This window comes from Eulemur rufifrons, chromosome 16 (assembly GCF_041146395.1).
Source record: "Eulemur rufifrons isolate Redbay chromosome 16, OSU_ERuf_1, whole genome shotgun sequence".
Taxonomy (NCBI): domain Eukaryota; kingdom Metazoa; phylum Chordata; class Mammalia; order Primates; family Lemuridae; genus Eulemur; species Eulemur rufifrons.
The window spans coordinates 93714982-93737997 of record NC_090998.1 but is presented as its reverse complement, the minus strand read 5'-3'; the positions used below and the strand labels follow the sequence as shown (position 1 = coordinate 93737997).

The 23016-nt window shown below is 57.5% G+C and overlaps 1 protein-coding gene across 1 annotated transcript; it reads right to left on the bottom strand.

The window, feature by feature from the left end:
• Nucleotides 1-1320: 1320 nt before the first annotated feature.
• On the bottom strand, nt 1321-21808 carry TTC38 (tetratricopeptide repeat domain 38). The gene is made up of 14 exons (XM_069491373.1): nt 21736-21808; nt 20618-20695; nt 18967-19048; nt 17561-17732; nt 16613-16786; nt 14224-14299; nt 11385-11504; nt 8721-8780; nt 7809-7847; nt 6429-6510; nt 4505-4670; nt 3521-3680; nt 3228-3301; nt 1321-2247 (listed from the first exon to the last, which is right to left on the bottom strand). Exons 1-14 carry the CDS (start codon nt 21766-21768, stop codon nt 2154-2156), a joined length of 1410 nt encoding a protein of 469 aa, XP_069347474.1. The 5' UTR covers nt 21769-21808; the 3' UTR covers nt 1321-2153.
• Nucleotides 21809-23016: the final 1208 nt, after the last annotated feature.

Here is a 23016-nt window from a genome sequence, read left to right as displayed (position 1 = left end):
TTATTTGGGGCAGGTTGAAGGGAGAGCAGACACCCTGGGATCAGGGCAGAAGCCTTCCAGGCTGGCTGGGGTCACTTCCGCTTCCGGACTCCCATGTCCCTGATTTTGCACCATCCACACCAATCACCCCATGTTGCCGTGGTCCTTCACTTCTGACCCCAAGTCTAGCTCCCCATGAGACTGAGCTCCTGAAGGGCATAGCAGGTCTCACTCACCACTCTCCCCAGCCTCACCCAACCCAGCACTGGGCACCAGGCAGGGCTGAGAGAGTGAGAGCTGGGTAAGTGGGGTGGTCAAGTAGCTTGGGGGGAGTTTGGCTGCCCACTGCATCCCCCCTTGGCTTGCCCTGGGGATGTCTGCTGGGGAGTGGTCCCCAATACCCACTCCTGATGCTCTTCTCCCTATGTTGTGCCAGCACATAGTAGGTGTTCATAAACAGTACCAATGATTAATAAATTGTTGCTGTTACTCTGTATCTTCACTCCATCACTCTCTTCTCTTGACTTCCTCCTCTTTTATCACTGGCCCATCTATCGTGGATTCATTTCTTCCTTCCTGCAGTCAAGTTCTACTTCATTTATTTATGCATTCATTTACCAACTTTCACCGACAGCTACTCAGTGCAGGCCACATGCTGGGTGATACTGGGTACCCTGATGCTGTCCCTGACCTGAGGAGGTCACAGCAGGGGAGAATGGTGCTATAGCAAGGGCAGGTGCCGAGGGCTGTGGGCACAGGGGAGGCACCCTCTCCAGCCTACAGTGGGAGTTGGGTCAGCGGTAGAAGGCTTCCTGGAGGGACCAGGGTTCCCTCTTCTTTGGCCAAGTCATGTCTGGGTTGGAACCAGGAGAGGGGAGGGAGGTCCCCCTTGGGATGAGTCCCTAGAACCTGGGTATAGATGGCACCTCACTTGAAAGCCTATTGTAAGTACCCATTTTCTTGACGTGCTGCCCACCCACCCCAAGTTCATGGAGACGCCCATCTCCCGGCCTGGCACATAGATGCTCACAGGTGCCCACAAGAGCTGGTCAAAGAAACCGAGTATTTTAATCCCAGGAATTTGCCTGGGCTTGAGCAAACTTGGGGACCCAACAGATTTGGAGGGTTCCTCTCCCTCCCAGGAGACCTGCCCTCTCCCTGCCCCAATGAATGCTCACCTAATTTCTGAAGGAAAGGAACTGAGAAACATACTGGGACACCTCCCACCCCCACGGGAAGGCTGACAGCAGCACGACTGAGTCAGCACGTCCAGAAGGGACCTCAGGCCAGTTAACCACAGGAAGCAGGAGACAGAGGCAGCATTCATAAGACCAGCTCAAATCCTGTTACAGACACATGTCACAGTACTTTGGTTTTTGCCACAGCAGAGCAGCCCTGAGCTCAATCCTCACAACCCAGAAATGCACATACATTCATGTGATTAAAATCATAGTTGACCAAAGCATATACCTGAGACCTCATTATGGTGTGCAGTTTAAAAAGAGAAACAAGTCCAAATCAGCACCACCAACGCCCCCGGAGAGGCCGAAGACTTCCCTCAGAGACAGCAGAAGGGGCAGCCCCAGGTGCCTGTTCATCTGTAAGGAGGGCAGTGGGGGCAGCAAGGCGGGGCCTCCACCAGCTGTGACCCTGGACAAGTCACTCCCCCCACACTGGTACCCTCACCTGAAAGATGGGACGACAGAACCTGTCTAGAATATAAAGAAACTAAATGAAAGGGCTTATCTCAAGGGCAGCCTGGTGGGGGTGGGGTGGAAATCCTGGTGGGGGAAGCTGCCTCCGCGGCCTTGTCTGGAAGATCCTCCTCCAGCTGGGTCTGCCCCAGCCCTGGCCTGCCCTCCAGCCCCCAAAAAACAGGAAGTAGAAGGGTTTCCCTGGGAAAACCGTTTGCAAGCTAAGTGGAAAGACAGCACCTCCACTGGCTCTAACTGCTTAAAAATGCACATTGGCCCCCAACAAGGACTAGAGGATCCTGAATCATATTTAAAATGAATTTGTGTCCCCCACCCCCATAAAACTGCTGGTTTTCAGGGCTTTCTGCTTAAGGCTGAAGACCCCCCCTCTAACAGCCTCACCAACAGGCTCTGGCTGTTTCCTGCTCCTAGCCCAGTGCAGCAGCCGGGCGGAGCTGGGGAGGCCATGGCCGGGCCAGCTCATTGCATGAGGTGGACAGTGGCCGCCTTGCGGATGAGCCGCTCAGTCAGGGGCGAGTTAGGCTTCAAGGCGTCCCGCTCCATCAGCAGGCTCCTGAGGAAACAGACAAGAGGTTCTGTTGTAGAACTTTCTAAAAGAATTCGGGGCCTAGTGGTCTCTTGGCCCCAAGACACGGGCAGCCTGGGCTGCAGCACAGAAGGAACAGGATGGGCCAAGGCCCAGAGGCAGGGGGCCTGGCGTGGGCTGGGGCAGGGGGAAGGGGAGAAAGCTCAGACCTCCAGGGCCATGTCCAAGCACAGCTGGCAGGAGGAGGGCTGGGACACCAGGTTGGAGAGCACTTTGACTCTGTCTTAAAGATAAAAACTAGAAACCAAAAGGGACAAGAATTCCAGGGTGTGGATATCACCATGGCCTTGTCTGCCTCGGGGAAAGCCGTGACTCAAGTGCTTAGAGCTCACCCTCCTGCCCCAGGTGCAGTGCTGGGGACAAAGAGGGATGGGGCAGGAAGCCACACCTGGGACTGGCCCAGGAAAAGCAAGTGGCAGAGCAGAAGGTGTGGGGAAAAAACCCAGTTTGAAGAAAGCAAGTACAGGCAGTGTGAGGCAGAGCCCCTGCTGTGGGCTGAATGTTTGTGTCCCCGCTTATGTGGAAGCCCAAATCCCAAGGTGATGGTCTTAGGAGGTGGGGCCTTTGAGAGGTCATTAGGTCATGAGGGTGGGCCCTCATGAACGGGATTAGTGCCCTTGCAAGAAGAAACATGAGAGAACTAGCTCTCAGAGGAAAGGTCATGTGAGGGCACAGCAAGAAGGTGGCTGTCCACGAGCCAGGCAAAGAGGCCTCACCAGAAACTCAACCCTGCTGGTTGGGCCTGGGGGTGGGGCCAGCTGGGTCCCTTTGGTCACGTTAAGCACAGTGACAAAGGAGAATAAATTCCCCTGCAGCCTCACATCTTCACAACCTCAAAGCAGGAACCACCTCAGCCGAGGGAGCTGGGAGCCCCCAGGCACTCCGGCGGTCCCTAGGGAGACCCCGTGTAGGAGGCGGGTGTCCTGGGAAGGGGGCGAAGAGCTCACCGGGCCACGTTCCTATGGACGCTGGAGGTGCAGTTTAAGGCCGCGTGAATCAGTAACTGGTTGAAGACATCTCTCTGAAATGTCAGTGGGCAAGTTAGCCTCCTGGACGGTGGGAGAGGGATGGGAGCCCCCACCCACGGCGGCTGGCCTGCCCTTCTCCCGGGGAGGGGCTGTGAGAGATAAGGACTCTCCCACATCACAGGCACCAACACCCTGGGAGAGACTTGGGGGCTGCTGGGCACCCAGGCCCCTTGGGCTCCAGCTGATGGCTGTGCTGGGGGCGGCCACCTCACCTGGGCGTTGCTGCCTCCGATCTGGACGATCCGGTAGCGGATGGGCAGGAGCAGCTCCACAACGCGGTCGGGGTTCCCGTCCTCAGCCTCCACCAGGGCCTGGCACAGGGGCAGCCCCACGTCTCGGGCCAGGAGGTGCTGACAGTTCTCCCCTGGGGATCTGCCAACCCGAGAGCACCCTCAGCGGCCCACCCTGCCACACTGCAGCTGTGGGGGAGGGGCGTTTCCTACTCAGCAGGTGTCCCTGGGCCGGTACCCCACAGCCACCCTAAGTGGTGACATGACTGAGGAAAGGCAGCCCAGTGAGAGGGCAGAACAGGGCTCTGACCTCAGATCCGGGTGAGAGTTCGCCTGTTACCAGTCACCTGGCCCTGGGAAGGTCCCCCACCTTCTGGCCTCAGTTGGCTCAACTGTAAAGTGGGCATAACAGTACGACCTCCCAGAACTGTCAGGACTGCAGGCAATGCAGGTAAAAGTCTGGCCCTGAAAGCCAAGAACAGCAATGCCACCAGGAGGGAATGGCTGTGGCAGCCCAAGTCTCCCAGGCCAGCCCTCACCAGTCCTTGGCAGGTACCATTCCTGATTTACAGATGAGGAAACTGAGGCTGAGAGCAGAGAACTTCCTTGTCCAGGATCTGTACACAGTAGCAGGTACCTCTGGTTCCCGGGCCGCCGCCATGGGAAACTGTGTCCCCTGCCATGGGAAGCTGCCCTGTGACACTGAGGCTCTTGTACCCACCCCACGGATGGAGAGGCAGCTCTGTGTCCTGGAGGAACCAACTATACCCCTGTGGGGCCCACCCCTGCAGGGGCACACTGGGGGGGCACACACGGGGAAACAGCCCTCCATGGGCACCCCCAAAGCTACTCTCTCAGGTGGGGCCTCCACGCCCAGCCTCCCTGGCAGGCAGGGGCAGGCACTGAACAGGCCTCCGCCCGGCCTGGGACCCTCGCCCTCAGCCTGACGAGGGCTCCCCCGCCTACTCGCTGGCGTCCCGCAGGGTGGTCAGCAGCTCCTGCGTGGTCTGCGGATCCCGTGCACCCAGGGACGCCATCAGGAAGTGGGCGTCATTGAACAGCAGGACGTGGTCTCGGCTGTGCTTCTGGGTCACGGGCAGGACGTCTTGCCACCGCTGGCCCACAGACACCCCTGAGGACACAAGGAGGGGACCCGGCCCAGCGTGAGGCTGCAGGGCGTGTCCTGCCCATGGGCCTCCTGCCCCACACAGCCCTCAGGGGGCCCTCGACCTGTCGAAGCCTGTGGACTCCCAGTTTATGTTAATTTTGTTTAATTATAAAAGCAATAGATGCATAAGGTAGAAAGCAAATTAAAAAAAAAGAAACTACTGAAGGTTATTAAATGAAGTCTTCGACCTCTTTGACAAACCCCAGAAACTTTTTAAATGTCCCTGTGGTTACCTCGAGTCTAGCACCTGATACGGCACTCGGTTAATCTGTCGAGTTAGTAGCGAGCGTCCGTCTCCCTTTGTGTCTGGACTGTCCCTGCGTCTGCGCCAGTCTCCAGCCAGCACCACCTCCCCCTGCCTGTCCCCGGCTCCTCCATAACCGTCAACATTGCCCGCAACCTCATTTCTCACCTGCTAAACCAGACAACGGCTCGTGTGCCGCTCTGCACGGTGAGGAAACCAGCGGCTTCTCCTTCCCCCACCTGCCCTCGGCAGCCCCCTCACCTCTCGCCCTTCCTCACCTCTGCTCCCACCCGCCCAGGCAGCCCAGGCCTGGCCCTCCAGAGAGCGCCAGGCGGATTTCGAGCTCTCTGCCTCTGCAGGCAAAGGGCTAACGGGGTCTCAGGGTCAGTGGGACTCAACCTTCGCTCAGGGGCTCCCTCTTCACGCAGTTCTGGACAGTGTTTGGCAGGACAAGAGACACAGGCCTCTCATCAGCCCTGGGTTTCACGTCCAGGGCTAGAAAATGGAGCAGCAGCCTCCTCCTGGGTCCCCCGGCCTCCCCGTGGGCTCCTCACAGATCCCCCCAGATCCCCTCGCCTCTTTGCCAACTTCACGGCCTCCTCGCTGCTCTCCGGGGCTCCGGCTCACCTGCCCTGCACACAGGTGGCCTTCCTGGCTCCCGCCTCTCAGCCTCCTCCTGCCCAGCCAAGTACATGGAGCTGCCCTCCAGTCACTCCTCCCGTAACAGGCTGCTGGTGTGTGTCCTGGTGGCTTTGGACAGGCTGTTCCCTCCGTGTGTAAAATCCCTTCCTCTGCCTGGCAAACCCTCCACGTCCTTCCATGGTTCACATTTCACCTCCACTAGGAAGCGTTCCTGAAACCTTCCAGAAGCAGCTTGCCATGCCCCCCCTCAGGTCCCTGAACTGTCCTGCCTGGGCTTGCACCCCACATTGCAGTTCTGAGCCAGGGCCTGCGCCAGGCCCTTGTGGGTACAGGTTTGGCTCTGCTGAGCCTGGGGGCAGGGGGAGAAGCACCTGGCACCCCCGCAGTGGGCTGGAGCCCTCCACTGCCCCAGAGCTGTGGCCGCCCCATCCAGCCTCCCCGCAGAGCACGGCGAGGTTGAGAAACCTTCTGCAAAGCCAGGGAGTTGAGAAAGGCCCGCTCCCATGCTCTAGGAAAGGAGGCAGCATCAAGACAGGTGGCCAGGTGCCATCTGTGTCCCAAAGGCCTGGCGGGCAGACCGTGGGAACGGCAAGTGCCATCCTGGGCACAAAGCCGGAGACCTTCACACCGAGGAGTGGTGGGAAGTGGCAGAAAGGGCAGTTCTGGGAGCACTGTGGCACCCAAGACGGCAGCCAGACAGCCCGTCCAAGGCCTGCGGAGGGCCCTGGAGCAGCTCTCCCACGAGCTCTTGCCCAGCCCTGGGCCGGGGCCATGGCACCTCCCCTCCCAGCATGCGAGGAAGGAGGCAGGGCCGGGGGAGTGCGGAGACGGGGTACCTTCCATCTGGAGGCGGTAGAGCATGGAGCAGCTGTCCACCACGTCCAGCATGGCACCACTGGACTGCAGGCTGGGCAGGATCTGGAAGACAAGGGCCACCCAAGGCCAGGCTCAGCGGTGACCTGCACAGAGCAAGCCCTCAGCAAATGGGGGCCACCGCCATCCCCCTACCCCAACAGTCAGGACTGTCACCTTCACCCACAGCTCAGGCTGCAACAGGCACCAGAAGGGGCACTGGGCAGACCTAAGGAAGAGCCCACAGCACTGCACACTGGCGCACGTACTGGGACCAGGCACCTGTCACCTCCCACTCCCAGACCACGCTGGCAGGAGACTCGCCTGGCCCGTTCTTGGTTCTAGAACCAGCTTTGTTTAGGTTACTCTGAGCACACGGTGCACGTCACCCTTCATTTCTTACGACAACGTCCTGACAATGTTGAAAGGATTACTTTACGGGAACTTTACTATGTGCTTTTCTCTGGTGTTTAGATCCCAAATCACAAGCATTTCTGTGGTCCCTGGTTTTATTATTAAGCCCTCACTGGGGTACCTGGGAGCAGGCTTTTTTCCTCTCAAAAAAATACCCAGGGGCCAGGCGCAGTGGCTCACACCTGTAATCCCAGCACTTTGAGAGACTGAAGCAGAAGGATCACTTGAGGTTAGGAGTTCAAGACCAGCCTAGGCAATAGCAAAACCCTTGTCTCTACAAAAAATTGAAAAATTAGCTGGGCATGGTGGCATGCACCTGTAGTCCCAGCTGCTTGGGAGGCTGAGGCAGGAGGATCACTAAGCCAAGGAGTTGGAGGCTGCAGTGAGCTATGATGACACCACTGCACTCCAGCCTGGGAGACAGAGTGAGACCCTGTCTCAAAAAAAAAAATAATAAATAAAAAGAATACCTAGGGGCCGGGGAGTTAGTGTGCAGTGGGTGTGGAGCTTCAGTTTGGGAGGATGAAAAAAAGTTCTGCAGATGGAGGTGGTGATGGTCACACAACAATGCGAATGAGCTCAAGGCTGCAGAGAACACTTACTCTTGTTATGTATATTTTATCAAAATAAAAAAAATTCCTATGGGTAGATCAATTATCTTACCAAAAAAAGTTGATCTAAAAGGACTGGAGAAAAGTGCGCAATTGTAGAGATGGTCCACTTAGATGTGTAAATCTATCAGCACCTGTCACCAGAATGTCCCCATCACATGCCGGGTTACAACACTGCTTTTGGCAAAAGCCAAGCCCAGGAGGTCTTACACAAGCAAGAAATGTGTTCTTGCTGCAGCTGTCTGTTCTGGCTGGGACAATCCTGACGAGCTCAACAATCTATTCGAGACTGTGAGGCAAAGCACTGCGGCAGAGCACGCAGGGTCAACGCAGACTTACGTGATTGTCGTAAACAGTCAGCGCAGCCTCGTATTCGCCCTGGAAATAAAGTCCCCGTGATTACCATCTGGAGAAGGCAGATGTCACGCTGAGAAACGAACTGGGAATGGCCGGGCAAAGCCCCCTGAGCACGTGACCCCGACCTCCTAGGGGGCACGGGCAGTGCCGGGCCGTGGGTCTCAGGATGGGGACAGGTGAACCCGCTTCCACCAGGCTCTGCGCTCCCCAGCGGAGACATGGCAGAGGCCTGGCGCTGCCTGCCGAGGGGACAGTTCCTGAGAAAGCATTATTTTTCCTATTAGAAAAGTTAATGTACGTATTGCTATATTAACTGCTATGAGCTTTTTTACGTATTTCCTTCTAGTCTTTTGTTTTTCTACATATATTTTCCCTCCTCTACATTCAGCTGGGTCCACTGCTTTCTTCTAGACATTGTATGGTCACATTCTGATGCCACGGCAGGGTCCTCGTGTTCCAAGCATCTCTCTCTCTCTCTTTGGACACTTAGGGAGTGTCCAGTTTTTCTCTATGATAAAGACACCCTCACAGATGGAATCACGGGGTCCAGGGTGTCCCGAGCGGCTGCCCTGGCTCCCGTGGGAGGCTCTCACGGCTCATGCAAGCGCGACGTGGGTGTGGGCTTGGCTGTCTACTCCAGCAGCGGAGCGGCACTCAGGCCAAAAGATGTCCACAGATCATACACAGTAGATGTGATTTCCAAGTCCTGACAGTGACAAAATGCCCAAAGCAGTTCCAGCCTGGACAGCCCTTTGAAAATGTACACCCTGCACTGCACGGGGCTCCCTTTAAACGCACAAGCACAAGATACTAACTCCAGGGAAGTGGAAAAAAAGAAACATATTCTTCCTCTGGACATCTCTGCAGGGAAGACAACGCAAATGGTCACCTTACCTTTTCAATCAGATATAAAGCCCAGTGCCAATAATTGTGACAAGCAAGCATGTCAGAGTCCTGGGGAAAGAACAAGAGAATTAAAGAAAAATCTGACGGCCTGCAGGAAAAAAACACAGGTGTTCTTTTGTACTAATGTGGGATCCACGGAGAGTCCTGAGGCCCACGACATGCCCCAGCAGCTCGGGCACTTGGGTAAAACCGTGAGGATCAACTCCAGCAGGCAGCGGCAGCGCCGGCAGAATACGGCGCGGAGCTGGTGTGCGGAGGGTTACGTTGGCCGCCTCTCAACGCGCGGCAGTTTTACAGTGAGACTTGGCTCAGAGCTGCTGCCAGGATAGTTTGGGAAACTGCACTCATGGCCCCCGGCAGGTGACAGTACTCAGCACCCAGAAACCTAAAACAAACCCCACTGGCCGAGAAGAGGGGAGCTGCCCACCCCAGCCCCCACAGAGGTGAATCTAGAGGCCCAAGGGTCCCTCCCTCCTGCCCCCGGGCCAAGTACACACCCTCCCCGGCACTCAAGGCTTCATTGCTCGCTGACCTCATGCACACAGCAGGTATTCGGTAAACGCTGAGCAAGTGACCTGGTGTCCTCACTCTGTGTCCCTGTCCCAGGGGAGGCCCCCTCTCCCTTGAGACCACGGAGCTCACCTGCCCCAGCCCGCATCTGTCCGGAGGGCCCAGCCCCCACCAGAACACCAGCCCTTCCTCCTCTGCGGCCTCTGCAGTCAGTTCCTCCTCTGCCTGGACACCACCTGCCTTCTCGGAAAGAGGAACTAACGACGCCTCCTGCACAGCCCAGGCCCACCCTGCACCTGGGCTCCCCTCTGCCTCACAGGCCACCGTAGGCCTTTGTGTCTTTGCTAAAGCTGATCCTGGGCCGGGAGACCCTCCGTCTCCCCCTCCTGTGCGTAGCAAACACCTACTCATCCTTCAGTACCGGCTCAGAGGTCACCTCCTCCAGGAAGCCTTTCCTGACCACTGCCCCCCCAAAGCCTGCTTGGATTTGATGCCTCCCCTGGGTTCCCACATCCCCAAGAGAGTCTCTGTCATGGTGTAGCTCATGCGCTGCCAGGAGGCTGCTCTTTCCACTTCACCAGCCCTGTGAGGACAGAAAAGTCCAGGCTGGACCCGAGCTGGAGTGGGGCACAGGCCTGAGCAGGGACTAGAGTCTGACTGAGCTCCGAGCTCAGCAGCCAAATGCCTGAGGCACACACAGGAGGTGAACAGGGAGCCCCAGGCTGTGTTGTCCACACCCAGGGCTGTCCAGCCAGGCCAGAGGCCACCAGGAGCCATGTGGGCGACAGATGAAGGCATCAGAGGATGACGGCCCATTCTGAAATGACCCCAGCCTCAGCCGCCCACGATGGGCACTCGTTTGGGGCCAAGGGCTCCACAGATATGGCAATAGATGAAGAAACCAAGGCTCAGAGTGATCAAGTTCTACCCAGGGTAGAGCCAGGCCTCAAGCGCAGGCGTCTCAGGCCACACAGAATCAGAGTTCCGGGGAGGAGAGTGATGCCCGCCAGTGCTGCGTCCCGCCAGGCCTCCCGGTCCCCGGTCTGCCTGGGTAAGCCCTTGCCCCTCGGCCGGAGGGCATGGCCACACCAGCTGGCCCCCAGCCCAGACCACGCACTCCCTCCAGCAAGAACTAACAGTGTCTGCCCAGGGGCCCGAGGTTGCCGATGCCCCCAGGACCTTTCCAGTCCCAGTGCCTGGAGATCCTTAAACAGAAGCTCACGGGAACCTCAGGCTCTCAAACACCTGCTTTACCTAGGGCCACTCCCGGAGAGGCAGTAATCTGCCTCCCTGTAAATTCATCTCCCTGGGAGTGCCCAGGGCAGGCAGCTGCTCAGACGGATGCCGGTGACGCCGGCTCCTCCACTTGCGGTCTCTCCTTGGTTCACACACTCACATCACTGACTGGTGCCAGGCCCTGGGAGGGACCCGCCACCTCAGCCCTCAGTGCTCTCGGGAGCCCACCATGGCACGGAGAAGGGCAGGGCAGCGACCCCACCTGGACAGGTGCGCCAGAGGCCAGCCCTGGGACAACTGGCCCACATGGAGGAACAAGGGCCTCCACCGAGACGGGGGAGGGAGGGAAAGGCCCTCAGGGCATTGAGCGGCAGCTGGGCTGGGCGAAGTCAGGCAGCAGGAGTGGGAACAGTGAGGCCACGGCGTGGTCAGGCTCCGGGAAAGAACCCCTCCCCGACCAGGCCCTGGCCCCACATGCCAGCGCTGCAGGCCGTCACTGCGCCAGTGCCCCCACGGACCTCCCTTCCGGCTGCACTGCGCCACCCTGAGGCGCCAGCAGGAGCGGCAGCTCGGGGGCTCCCAGGCCTCTTCCCGCCAGGCTCGGTCCCCAGCAATTGGGGGCTCCCAGGCCTCTTCCCGCCAGGCTCGGTCCCCAGCAATTTCCTGACCTTTCACAGCCAGATGCTTCAGGCCAAGACCAATCCTAGAACTGCCTGCAAAATGCCAGTAGGCTGGGGAGCTGTGGGGCTCTCGGGGACCCCACGGCGTGACAGAAACCCCTCCAAGCTGAACGCAAGTTCCCCGAGAACCAAACTGCACCCGTAACTCCTGCCCACAAAGCCGCAGCCTGACTCAAGGTGATGCACTGAATCTCCCAGGGAGGGGACCCGGGGGCAAGAATCGTACCTTCCAGTGGTTCTCTGAGCGCTGCATGAACTCCAGCCCCTCCTCGAACTCTGCCTTCATCTCGTGGATGTGGACGACCGTGTGCACCGACCACGCGTCTGTCGGGGTAATGGCCAAGGCCTACACGGGGGCGGGAGGGGCCGGAGGGTCAGACTGCCCGGGCCGGGCCACGCGTGTCTGAGGGGCAAGGGGAGCCCGAGCGGGTGGGGGCAAGAGCGCGGGGACGGGGCTCCGACCCAAAACCATCACCATCCCAACGACCAGCACCGCGTCCCGCGGGCCCAGGGCTCACCAGCTTGGGACACCAACCACAGGACGCTGCCACGGAGGGTCTCACTGAACATTCACAGATGAGGAAACTGAGGCTCAGGGAGGCTAAGCAACTTGCCCAGGGTCACACAGCTCGATGGCAACATGGTCTTTCCAAAGCCAGGGCTCGTCCCCTGACCCCACAGCCTCCTGTATACAGCTGAGTCACATGCGACATGCTGCCCAACCTCTCCAGGCCTCAGTTTCCCCCTGGTGGAGGGGCCACTGTCCACAGGAGCACAGTGTGGCCTGTTAAGTGCTCCATGGGCTGTGGCTGCTGCCTTGTCCCACCACCACACATGCAGTGACTACACACATGGCTTTCCGGGCTCAGAAACAGCTGGCTCTGACATCATGGCTATGAATGCCAATTGCCATTCCCTGACCCTTGAGTTTGACAGTGACCAGAGACACAGGCCGGACACATGGAATGCTTCTCGCTTCCTAGCGGTTTCATTCAGCTCATGTTTGCTGAGTGCCTACTAAGTGTCAGGTGCAGAGCAGTAAACTGAGGCTCACAGAGGTCCCCTGGACTGGCCCTGCCCAGGTCCCCCACACCAAATCATGGGTTGCCCTCAGCCCCGCTGCCTCAGTCTCCCACACGCTTCACAGGTGTCCAGCAGCCCCAAGCCCCTCTGCCCTGGCATGGTACCTGCTGCAGGGCTGTGGCAACAGGTTGTCCCCAGCAAGCCCTGCACCCTGCTCTCACCCTCAGCTTCTGTGGGCCCTGCCCGCTCCACAAGGGAACACGGAGAGAAAGAAGGCACGTCTGTAGGAGTCGTGGGCACCCACAGGCAGTGAGCACAGGGCACTTGGAGAGACTGCGGGGCACAGTCTGAGCAGGCTGGGCACGGGGGCCCGAAGCAGACAAGAAGGGCTGTGGCTATCGCATCTTTGAGGGGCTGACCAACTTCCTCCCTCTCTTGGAGGCCTCCCAAGCTTCCCTGGGAAAGTCCAAACTGGCATCCTGGGGCACCAGGCCCAGCCCAATTGACCCCTGCCTGTCCACCTCCAGCCCTGGCTCCTGGCACCCAGGCACCCCCTACACCCTAAGTCTCAGCCCATGAAGCCACTCGGAGCTCCAGGTCCCTGAGCTCTGTGGCTGTGCCTTTGCCCGCTGCTGCCCGGGTAGTCGTCCATGGCTCCTCCTGCCCCTCGCTGGCCTGGGGCTACAGACACACGGCCCACGAGTTGCCACCCTCATGATAGCCTGGTCTTGCTCTTGTCTGTGGGGTGCTGGTGCTGGGTCAGAGAGTGGGCACCTGCAGGAGGGAGCAGGGAGGGGGCCTCCAGCACTTCTCACTCCTTGTGAGGCATGACCTGCATCTTCCGGCCTCCCTCTGGGGGCACCTGCCACGTGTGGCTCGCCACAGCTACCCACGTCCCAAGCTTCGCCAGCCGTCCCGACAGCCTTCAGGGCCCAGATGGATGCCCCCTAACAGGGGGGTCTAGCTGCGATGGTCTCCAAGGGACCTTCCTGTGGCTGACCCCTGGACACTGGTGCCTGGTCACCCAGGTCACAGAGCCAAGATCACCAGGAACCCACCCAGGTCTCCCCCAGCCCTGACTCGGGGCTAAGGCAGAGAAGCACCCACCCTGAGCCTCGAATCTGGGCTCCGATTCTGTAATCAGAGCAGTGTTCAGAGACGCCCTGAGCCCCATGGGCTTTCTCCTGGGGGGGCTGCTGCAGCCTGACAAGCGCACCTTCCGAGGGGGCGGGGGGAAGAGCCCTGGCTGGGACACTGGGAAGCCAGGGTCTAGCCCAGGCAGCTTAAAGGACAGCCATCAATCAGGTGGCCTGGGTGACAATCTGGCTCTGCCATCTCTGAGCTATGTGGCCTTAGGCACACTTTGGCCTCTCTCTGAGTCCCTTATCCAGGCAATGAGGAGTCTAATGTCACATGGGCAGAGACGTGTGGACACAGGCAGGCGTATATAAAGTGCCAGCACCAAGCCCGGCACAAGAGTGTTTGTCACTCCCGTACGTATGACAGCCCCTCCCTGGGCCTCAGTTTCCACTCCTGCAAGAAGAGGAGAGGAGGGAAGGGACTCCCAGAGCTGTGACAGCTCACACACTGACAGCCGCAGCCTGCCACTTGTCCTGGGCCCGCGTGCCCACCAGTCACCATGATTGGCAATCAGTGCCCAAATCACTCGGGTGCTGCGGGTGATGCTAGAAATGTGAAGTTCAAGGAGGAAGAGCCAGTGTGTACGTCCACTTCCCACCAATGTTCCCGTCCCACCAGACGGGGCCACCACTCTCCACAGCCCAGAGTGAGTGAGGTGACCGCAGCCTCGCTGAGCCTCACTGTCCCCGTCTACAGAGGCAGAACCATCGTTGGCCAAGGAACGTGGCTCTGAGGACCTTGGGAGGCACACGAGTGACAGACACTCGGTGAGACCCAGGCAGGCGGCAGCTGCCCACACTAACAGGAGCTCTCCCCAGCGTCTCCGAGGAAACGAGGCCCAGAAGTGGGGTGACTCACTGGGGGCCCTGAAGGGTCAGGTACCCAGGGAAGGGCCCTCTTACCTCTTTGGCGAGTTTTTCTGCCTGATCGTACAAGTTGGTTTCCATCAATCCAAAAGAATAGATGCCTTTCACGTAGCTAAAAATGAGAAAAAATATCTCAGAACACAAAGGTGGAACTGTGTCCCCCCCCCAAAGAGATGTGCTGAAGTCCTAACTCTCAGCACCTGTGAATGTGACCTTTTTTGGAAGTAGGGTCTTCACAGATGTAATCAAGTTTAGATACGTTCACACTGGATCAAGGTGGCCCTAATCCAATAGCCAGTGTCCCTAGAAGAGGCCGTGGGAAGACGCAGAGACAGGGAGGGCAGACAGCAGGTGGAGACTACATCGCAGTGAGGCAGCTGCAGGCCAAGGAACGCCACGGAGTCCAGCCACCGCCAGGAGCTGGACGAGGCAAGAGGCAAGAGTGGATCCTTTCCCAGAGCAACCGGAGGGAGCCGCTGCTGAGACCCTGATTCGAAGTTCTGGCCTCCAAAACCACAAGTGAATCAATGTCTGCTGCCCAAAGCCACCCAGATTGCCGCACTTTGTAACAGGCAGCCGCAGGCGACCGATACACACCCTAACCCTGCGCCAAGCTCTGCACTTCTCAGCATCTCAAGGCTTCCAACTGGTGAGGGGCAAAGTGAACTGTGTCATGCACACGGCCGTCCCCAAACCCGGCACTGACAGCGTCTCCCTGCCTAAGAATCAACATAGGGTCTTTGCTGAGGATGACGAGGGTCCTCTCCCGCCTGTCTGCCTGGTGACACCCACCCAGAGGCCTGGCCCAGGATCACCTCCCTGGGAAGCCTTTGTGACCCAAGGGCTGGCAGTGGCTTCTCCTCTGCGCCCGCAGCACCGTGCATGGCCCTCTGCCCAGCCTGGACTGCACTCGGGGGACAGCCAGGCCCCTCCCCAGCCCCAGACCCCCTGCAGGCCGGGCCCTGTCCGGCAGCTCACTCTCCAGCCCAGATGAACACGCTGTGCTGAATAAACGCGTACTTCCATTTCTCACCTGTACCCACTGGCACCTGAGCATCCCGGGCAGCCACACATGAAAGAGCTGCTCTCTCCTGTGGTTTTGGGGGGTTAAGTGAAAACAAGATAGAGCCATGGTGTTTCTACTGAGATTCGGAGGTTTCTTTATTACTGCAGCTCCTGTTACTCACTGAAGCAGCATTCCAGAGCACTGGCTTCCAGAGTTATCTTTTTTCTTTTTTTTCAGCATTTATTGAGTGCTTACTGGGATCATTTAACTCTCAACATCTAAACATGTATTCAGCACTTGCTGTGTGTCAGGTACTATTAGGCTCTTGGGATGGTACATTTTACCTATCAACTTGGCTGGGCCATCGTACCCAGCTGTTTGGTCAAACGCCAGTCCAGGTGTTGCTGTGAAGGCATTTTTTAGGGTGATTCACATTTAAATCAGTAGACTTTGAGTAAAGCAGATTACTCTCCATGTGTGGGGGGCCTTAGAGGAAAGGCCGAGGCCCCCAGAAGGAGTTCTGCCTGCAGCTGCCCTTGGACGCAAGACTGTGCGGCTGACTGCCGCAGGCGTCTCCAGCCTGCTGCCCTGCCCTGCAGACTTTGAACTTGCCAGCCCCACAATCAAGGAAGCCAATTCCTTAAAATAAATCTCTCCATTTCCCCCTCTCTCTCTCTCTCTCTCTCTCTCTCTCTGAGAGACACACGCTATTTATTGGATCCGTTTCTCTGGAGAGCCCTAATGAGCAGCTCTTCAATCTATTAGCTTGTTTGAACTCCCAACCATCCTGTGATTAAGACACGGCGGAGCCATCGTGTGTGGCGTTCACTGGGGCTGTCCAGAGACACCCCAGGCCTCCCCTCTTCCCAAGCTCAAGGTACAGCTGTACTTCCTGGTCTCCTGTGAGGGGGGTCAGGTCATGTGGTCAGTTCTGGCCAAAGACTCGGGGGTGGCAGGTTATTCCTGTCATTCTGAGCCCTTAATGGCCATTGTGAGCCCCCCAGGAGTGCTCACTTTTCCCTCTGAGCGACGGTGCATCCGAGGGCAGCTGCTGCATCAGCTAGGACCCTGGAAGGGGACGGGACATGGTCGCAGATCCCTCGGCCCTCCCAAGAGGGACATGTCATATGGGTGAGATATAAACCTTTGCTGTGATAGCTTTCAGGAAGAAAATCCAGGGGATGTTTGTTACTGCAACAAAACAGCCCGCCCCGACTGACACATAATGGTATTGTGTCATCTGCAGGCGGGACGACGATGAAGTGAAGAAAGTGAAGCATGTGAACGTTAAAGAGCGAGGAGGACAGCCACAGTAGTCTCACTGTTTTTAGGACAGTGCCGAAAGAACTGCCGTATTTTTAGGGCAGGAGAGAGAGAGATTCAGAAATAGAAATGATGTGACTTCCGACCAACACGTACCTGCTAAGGGGGACGTCAGGTGTCCAGAAGGGGTAGATTCGGGCAACAGAATCGCGCATCTGCTCCTGGTAGCCCAGGTAAAAGTAGGCATCGTGGGAGAATTTCAGGGCCAACATGTCTGTCGGGTGGTCCCGGAGAATCTGTTCCCACAGTTCACAGGCTTTCGGGAAGTTCCTGGAAGCCAAGAGAGATTTCTCAGCAACACTGAGCACAGCCCGCCTGCATGGGGAGCGCAAAAGGCATTGTTTCTCATGAATGTCATGGCCTGCACTGAATTGGTTTCTATGTTAGGTTATAGCTCAGAATATTAAAAAAAACAGTGGGAAATTTTACTCTCTAGTTCAGGTTAAAAAAACACTGGTTTAACAAATGGCCAAAGGCACTTCCACTGGAGACCCCGCGCCAGCTGCAGGAAGGCTCCGAGGTGGGATTCCACACCTGGCTGACTCGCCAGGAAGAGCAGGGCAGGACTTTCTCAACGCACCCCTGCACAGTGAGCTCAGGTCACCCAGCTCTGCAGGGCATCTCGCCTGCCCGGGCCAACACGAGGCTGTCCCGGAGAGCGTGGGGACCACGGCGGGAACAGAGCAGGGGGTGACCGGGGAGGCAACATGAGGCCAAGTGGTATATGCGGGAACGTTTTCTTCTCTCTTCTAGTTATTTCTGTAATGTGGCCCTATTATTTTTGCAATGAAAATAATACACAATGTATTTAACGAAACCAAATAGTTATTCTGAACACCAAGTTGGGAATCCCGCCAGCTGCTTCCTCATCCAGCACTCAGCTGAGGACGGAGCAGCAGGCTGCAACTTCCCATGGGAGGATCTCAGGAGGTGGGGCAGGACCGCGCCCAGGCCACCCCCTGCCCGAGGGCACTGGGAAAGGGAGACCCTGTCAGGCCAAGCGCAGCCTGGAAGGGTCAGCTCCTGGCTGGGGTGGGGCCTCACCCCTCCGCAAAGGTCTCCACCGCAGACACGTGCAGCTGCTCCCGCCGCGTCAGTGGCTGCGTTTTCGAAATCTTCACCATCGTCTTCACAGCCAGGTCCAGCTCTTTGTCCAGCTTCACGGAGCTTCCAGTGCCGATCAGCACCAGGCCGTTAGAGATGGCGTGGCCCATAGCTGGCGAAGGGTTGGAAAGCGGCCAGTGATTCAGATGGAGGTAGTGGCAAGTCTCAAAGCGCCCACAAACACGTATCTAACGGGGGCATTCTGCTCAGTGCCAGGCACTGGATGGCACGGTTAGGGGCTGTCTGCAGACTCATCAATTGACTTGTCACCGCAACGGGCACACGGCCTCCCAGGGGCACTCATGGACGCTGCTCAGGGGGCTGGTCTAAGGAGGCCCCGGAGCACAGAAGCCACGATCCTGTCTGGGCTGCTCTCGCAGCAGAGAGTTAGCAGGGAGGGTGCCTTGTGGCCCTTGCAGCAGCCTTGCTGGCAGGTGTGCTGGCCCCCAGGCCCTACCTGGGCTTCCCAGCCCCCACCTCGAGAGAGGCAGGGTGTCCACCAGTGTTTGCAAGCCAGTCACGGCCCAGGCCTGGGACCTACCTAGGATCCAATCATAGTGGTGGGACCACCCAGTGGGCCCTGCTTCTGATTGGGGGCTTGAGGTCTGCTCAGAGAGCTTTACCCACCCCTGGCTACTGCTCCCCCCTCAGCTGGGCTCAGCTTCCCCAGTTCTTCCCAGTTCTTTCCCCGTCCTGTCCCTGCCAGGGTAGTGAGCTCCCTGCCTTCAGTGTGGCCAGGCTGCAGGGGTGGGGAGCAGCTGCCCTGACGAGAGGAATGTCCTTCTCCCAGACCCAGAACCTTGCCCCATACTGGGGCCACCCACCTGGAGTTCTGGAATGCACTGTGCTAACCTCCCCGTGCCCGCCACATACATAGCTCGCCTAGATGCCAGCCTCTGCCACCCACTGGTCCTCACCTCAACCCAGCCACTCTGGGTGAGGCCTCACCTGTCCCCAACCAAGGCTGCAGTGGCCATCTCTTGTGATCCAGAGGTCTGGGCTAATCCCAGCCCCTCAACTACCGGCTAGGTGGCTTTGGGTACATGTCTTACTCTCGCTGAACCATGGTTTCCTCATCTGAAAAGTGGGATTAGTGTCTTCCTTGTGGAATTGATGGCAATTAGAGAAAAAAATTGAAAACGGCCTTTGATTAGCATCTTTATGGCAACGGCTGTTACTCCAAACCCGACGGAAGCTGTCCTCTTCCCTCCCTCTGTCCAAATGCCAGCCTGGTTGCTGCCACTCCACGTGACTTCCCCAAACCAACTGAGTCCCTGTGGTCAGGGAAGGAGACAGGGGCTGGATCCCTGAAACTGGGCTCCTCACCCAGCGAAGATGTTACTCACCGAAGGTCGGATCTGCTGCTTTGAGCTTTGACAGGCAGCCCTCAATGCCCCCGAGACTCTTGTCATTGGTCCACTTCACATACTGAAAAAGGTAAAACAAAGGTGTCCTCATGGAGTCCTTGGATCATATTGATGACGGTTGTTTCTTTTTTCCTTTCTAGAACATTGAGTGTTTTCTGGACTCTAATCCAAAGAAAGTACAACTCCAGTTGATCTTATATGAAGAGATTAAATACATATAACTCGAGGCACACTTTCTAGGGCTGGTGATGCCACCATTTCCAAAAAAAGAAACATCAAAAGGAAGGTTCTTCCTGGCAGGTGACCCACTACCCATCGGCTTCTTCAGCCCTAAGAGGGGCCTTGAAATTGGTCACGATAGGGACATTTCTGCTTCTTACTCACGCCTTTTAAAGTTAGCCACCGTAAAAATTCATTATAGAGAGTTAGAAAAGGACACAAAAGCTGGAAGCTGAAACTTAATCTAATCTCTTCTCGTTACCATTTTTGACAATTTGATATATTTGTTTCTAGTCCTTTTTTTAAATGCCTGTGTTTAAAAAATCCTAAAACCATAACAACGCACTGGATTTTAAAATGTGCCCTTTCAGTTGTCTAACCTACATCTACACAGAATTAGCACACGCGTTTTAACAAGAGTCAGGGGAGCTGGCACGGAGACTCAAAGAACCCAGGTTCTAACGCAGCATGGCTCAAAGACACCAATGCGCGCACGCAGCACAGAACACGCACACGCTGGGAGAGCGAGCTGCCACTGAACTGGGGAAACGTGGCCTGTGACAAACTGAGAGCTCTACAGAGGCCAGTAAGGTACTGGAGAGGCAAGTGGACCAACATTGAACACAAAATAGACGAGGAGCTCAAGGGCACTCGGTGGAGTCCCTGGCAAGGACAGGCTGGGAGCAGACGCACCCGTGGCATAGCTAACTTCATCAGTCTTTCTGTTCAGCTTGTATGCTTGTAGGAGCTTCCCTGGTCCTCACGTCTTACAGACAGAGGCAGCATGCAGCAGTCTCGCAGCTCTGGATAAAGGCCAGCTTTAGTTTTCCATCGGTGTATTTACACCTAGGTGCATCCTGGTTCTATCTCTAACTCACTAGAAGACCTTAAACTCAAGTTGGTTCAACTCTCTGGGGTTCTGCTTCCCCGCCTGTTAAACAAACTAGTTGGCCCTTACTTCTGAGACCCCTCCTAGTTCTAAAACTATAGACTCATCATTGTAGAAATGACTATTAAAGTGCCGGAAGGTCTTGGCACAGCCCCAGGTGAGAGCAGTAGGTTCACAGATTAGCCCAGGACAGGATGCCACGCCCTACGGGGCAGAGCCCCACATCGAGCCCTCAGCAGGGAGGGACACCTGTGGAGGCTCAGCACAGAACCATCCCCCATGGTGAGTCCCCGGCTCTCTGCCCACCACTTAGGGACCTTAGAGGGCAGTGCAGAGGCCCTCTCAGCCGTGCTGTGGGCCCGCAGACACGGCTCCACAGGTTCCCACGTCCTCAGTACAGAGTACACAGATTTTACTGCACCTACCTTAGGGTCACAGTGCAATTTGAAAAGCATTCACCAATTAAAAACCCTGCCCACAGACCTTCACAGCAGGGGCCACCGCTTCTCTCGGCAGGCGTACCTGGGTCAGGGTGGCATCAAACAGCTTGCAGGCTTCGTTGCTTGGGGTGGAGAGTGGGAGCCCAGCGTCCTTCCACGCCTGCACACGGCAAGGGAGGAACACCAGGGCCTTATTCCAAGGAGGCCTTCAAACCTAAACACACACAAACCCCAACGCCCAACACACTCACAGATCTCCAAATGCCGAGCAATCGTAAGATGTGGCCTTGTGGGGCACTCTCAGACTTCACAGTGTAGAGCAGAGAGAGAGAGCTGAGCCCCTGCCCCCATCCAAATCCCAGCAACCTCTGAACAGCTGTGTACCCTCAGGTAAGATCCTCCCTCTCACACCCTTGGCTGCCCCTCTGTAAAATGGGCTCGGGAGGCCCAAACGGGGTGACTGTGAGCAGACACTGGGTAAACGGGAGCCCTCAGCACAACGAGTGGTCTGGCAGGCAAGACAGAGGCCGGGTGGTCTTTCCATTTGGCGGGCAGAGTCACACTACCTGCCAGCCACCACAGCACTCCTCCCATCTCCCCGCTGCCTCAGACATCGGACCTCCAAGTGTGGCAGTGCAAACATCTCCCACGACAGGTTTGTTCACTGTAATGGCTACCCTCGGTGTCCTGCCAGGGCACTGTCTGGTGGCTCCTCTGGGCACAGGAAATGCCCTTTACTCCGGGCCAGCTCAGAGGGCCACCTTCTCAGGTTTGGTATTGGGTAGCTGCGGACAAGCTGCCTGGCCTCTCTGACCTTCATTTCCTCATCTGCAAAATGGGCTCAGGCTCAGGCTCCCTGCCCTGGGTGGGGTCAAAGGAGACCCTCACTATAGCCAGGCGTCCCTGCAAACCATGCCATGCCCAGTGAGCCAAGTTTTTAGGAGGTCTTGGGGTTACCAGGACCTCAAGGGGCACCGCTTGTGTCCCTTGATGGGGACACCACAAGAGAGTCCCCTGGTCCCTTCTATCCACTGCCCCCTGAAGTGCCCGCGCGCCAAGCGCGGACGCCCGCGCCCCGCGCCCCGCGCCCCAGCCAGGTCCACCGCCCCTCCGCCGCGCCGCTGCCCGCCGGCGTCCCCCGCCTGACCCCGGGTTGCCCGCAGGCCCGATCCCGCCCGCCCGGCGCGGGCCTCCGCGTACTTGACAGTCGCGCAGCGGCACGGGCGCGGCCATGATGCGCTGGCTCCGGGTCCCGCGGGTCGGGGCTCCCGGCGCCGCCCGGCCTTCCGGGGAGGAACGGAGCGGGCGCCCGGGGCGGGGCGGGGCGGGCGCGCTCTCCCGCTCGCTTACTGGTGCGTTTCGGACAGACCCGCCCTGGCCCAGGGGACCCGGGCCGGCTCCGGAGGCCCCGCCGAGCGACTCCGTGCCGGGGGTGGGCCCCCCAGTCGGGTGGTCCGAGGGGCGTCCGCGGGCTCCCCTGCTCCCGGGCTGCGGGACCTGGGCTGGGCTGGGGGGCACTTTGGTGTGAGCCTCCGTGTTCGCGCCTGCCTCCCCCATCAGACCGGGGGCCTGGGGCAGGAAGGCCAGGGCGCCGGCCTCGGGATGCGCGCCGGGTGGTCCAGCCAGGTCTTGCCTGTCTTCCCCTCCCCCCGCCGGGGACCCTATTGGGGAGGCTGCTGCAGTCAGAGTCCCTTGGGAAGCAGGGGAGCCCTGGGACAGCGGTTACTTTCAAGTTCTATGTAGTCCCACTGGGAAGGCATCCGCACGCGCACACCGCACAGTCAGATGTCATTTTGGGCCGACATGTCCTGGACCAGCTTTACTGAGTCCCGCTGCTGCCCTGAGGCTCCTGCCCCTCTCTTCTCAAGAAGTGCAGCGCAAGGACAGCTCCCGCGTCCTGCAGAGTCAGACCGCACCCAGCTCTGCCATCAGCCACAAGCCTGGAGTCAACTGAGCAGTGCAAGTGCAGGGGCAGATTCTGTTTTTATTAAAAATGTTGATATTTTGTGCATCATGGATTTTTTGCATTAATTTTGATTTTCAAAAATACTGCATTAAAATATTACTTGTTTTATGTGAGAGCTGAAACTATAAAACGCTTAGAAGAAAATACAAGGGTTAAATCTTCATAACCTTGGATTTGGCAATGGATTCTCAGATAAAACATCAAAAGGACAAGCAACAACAACAACAAAATAGATAAATTGGACTTCATTAAAATTCAAGGCTTTTCTGCATCAAAGGACATTACCAGGAAAGTGAAAGGACAAACTCCAGAACTGGAGTAAATATTTGCAAATTGTGTATTGGGTAAGAGTCTAGAATCCAGAATATATGAGGAATTTTAGGCTGGTGGCCCTTAACTGCAATCCCAGCACTGTAGGAGGCAGAGGCAGGAGGATTGCTTGAGGTCATATGCAACCATATTGGAATTGTTTTATTTCTTTAGCTGAGGCATGGGCACATGCTGGGGTTATTATT

Bases quoted from the DNA above. Each gene is read 5' to 3' on its own strand.
- TTC38 (XM_069491373.1), bottom strand. From the start codon at position 21,768: ATGGCCGCGCCCGTGCCGCTGCGCGACTGTCAA. The intron at 14,300-16,612 runs GTACGTGTTGGT...TCTCATTTTTAG, and splicing joins CCTGACGTCCCCCTTAGCAG to CTACGTGAAAGGCATCTATT. The intron at 4,671-6,428 runs GTACCCCGTCTC...TTGTGTCCTCAG, and splicing joins CTACCGCCTCCAGATGGAAG to GGGTGTCTGTGGGCCAGCGG.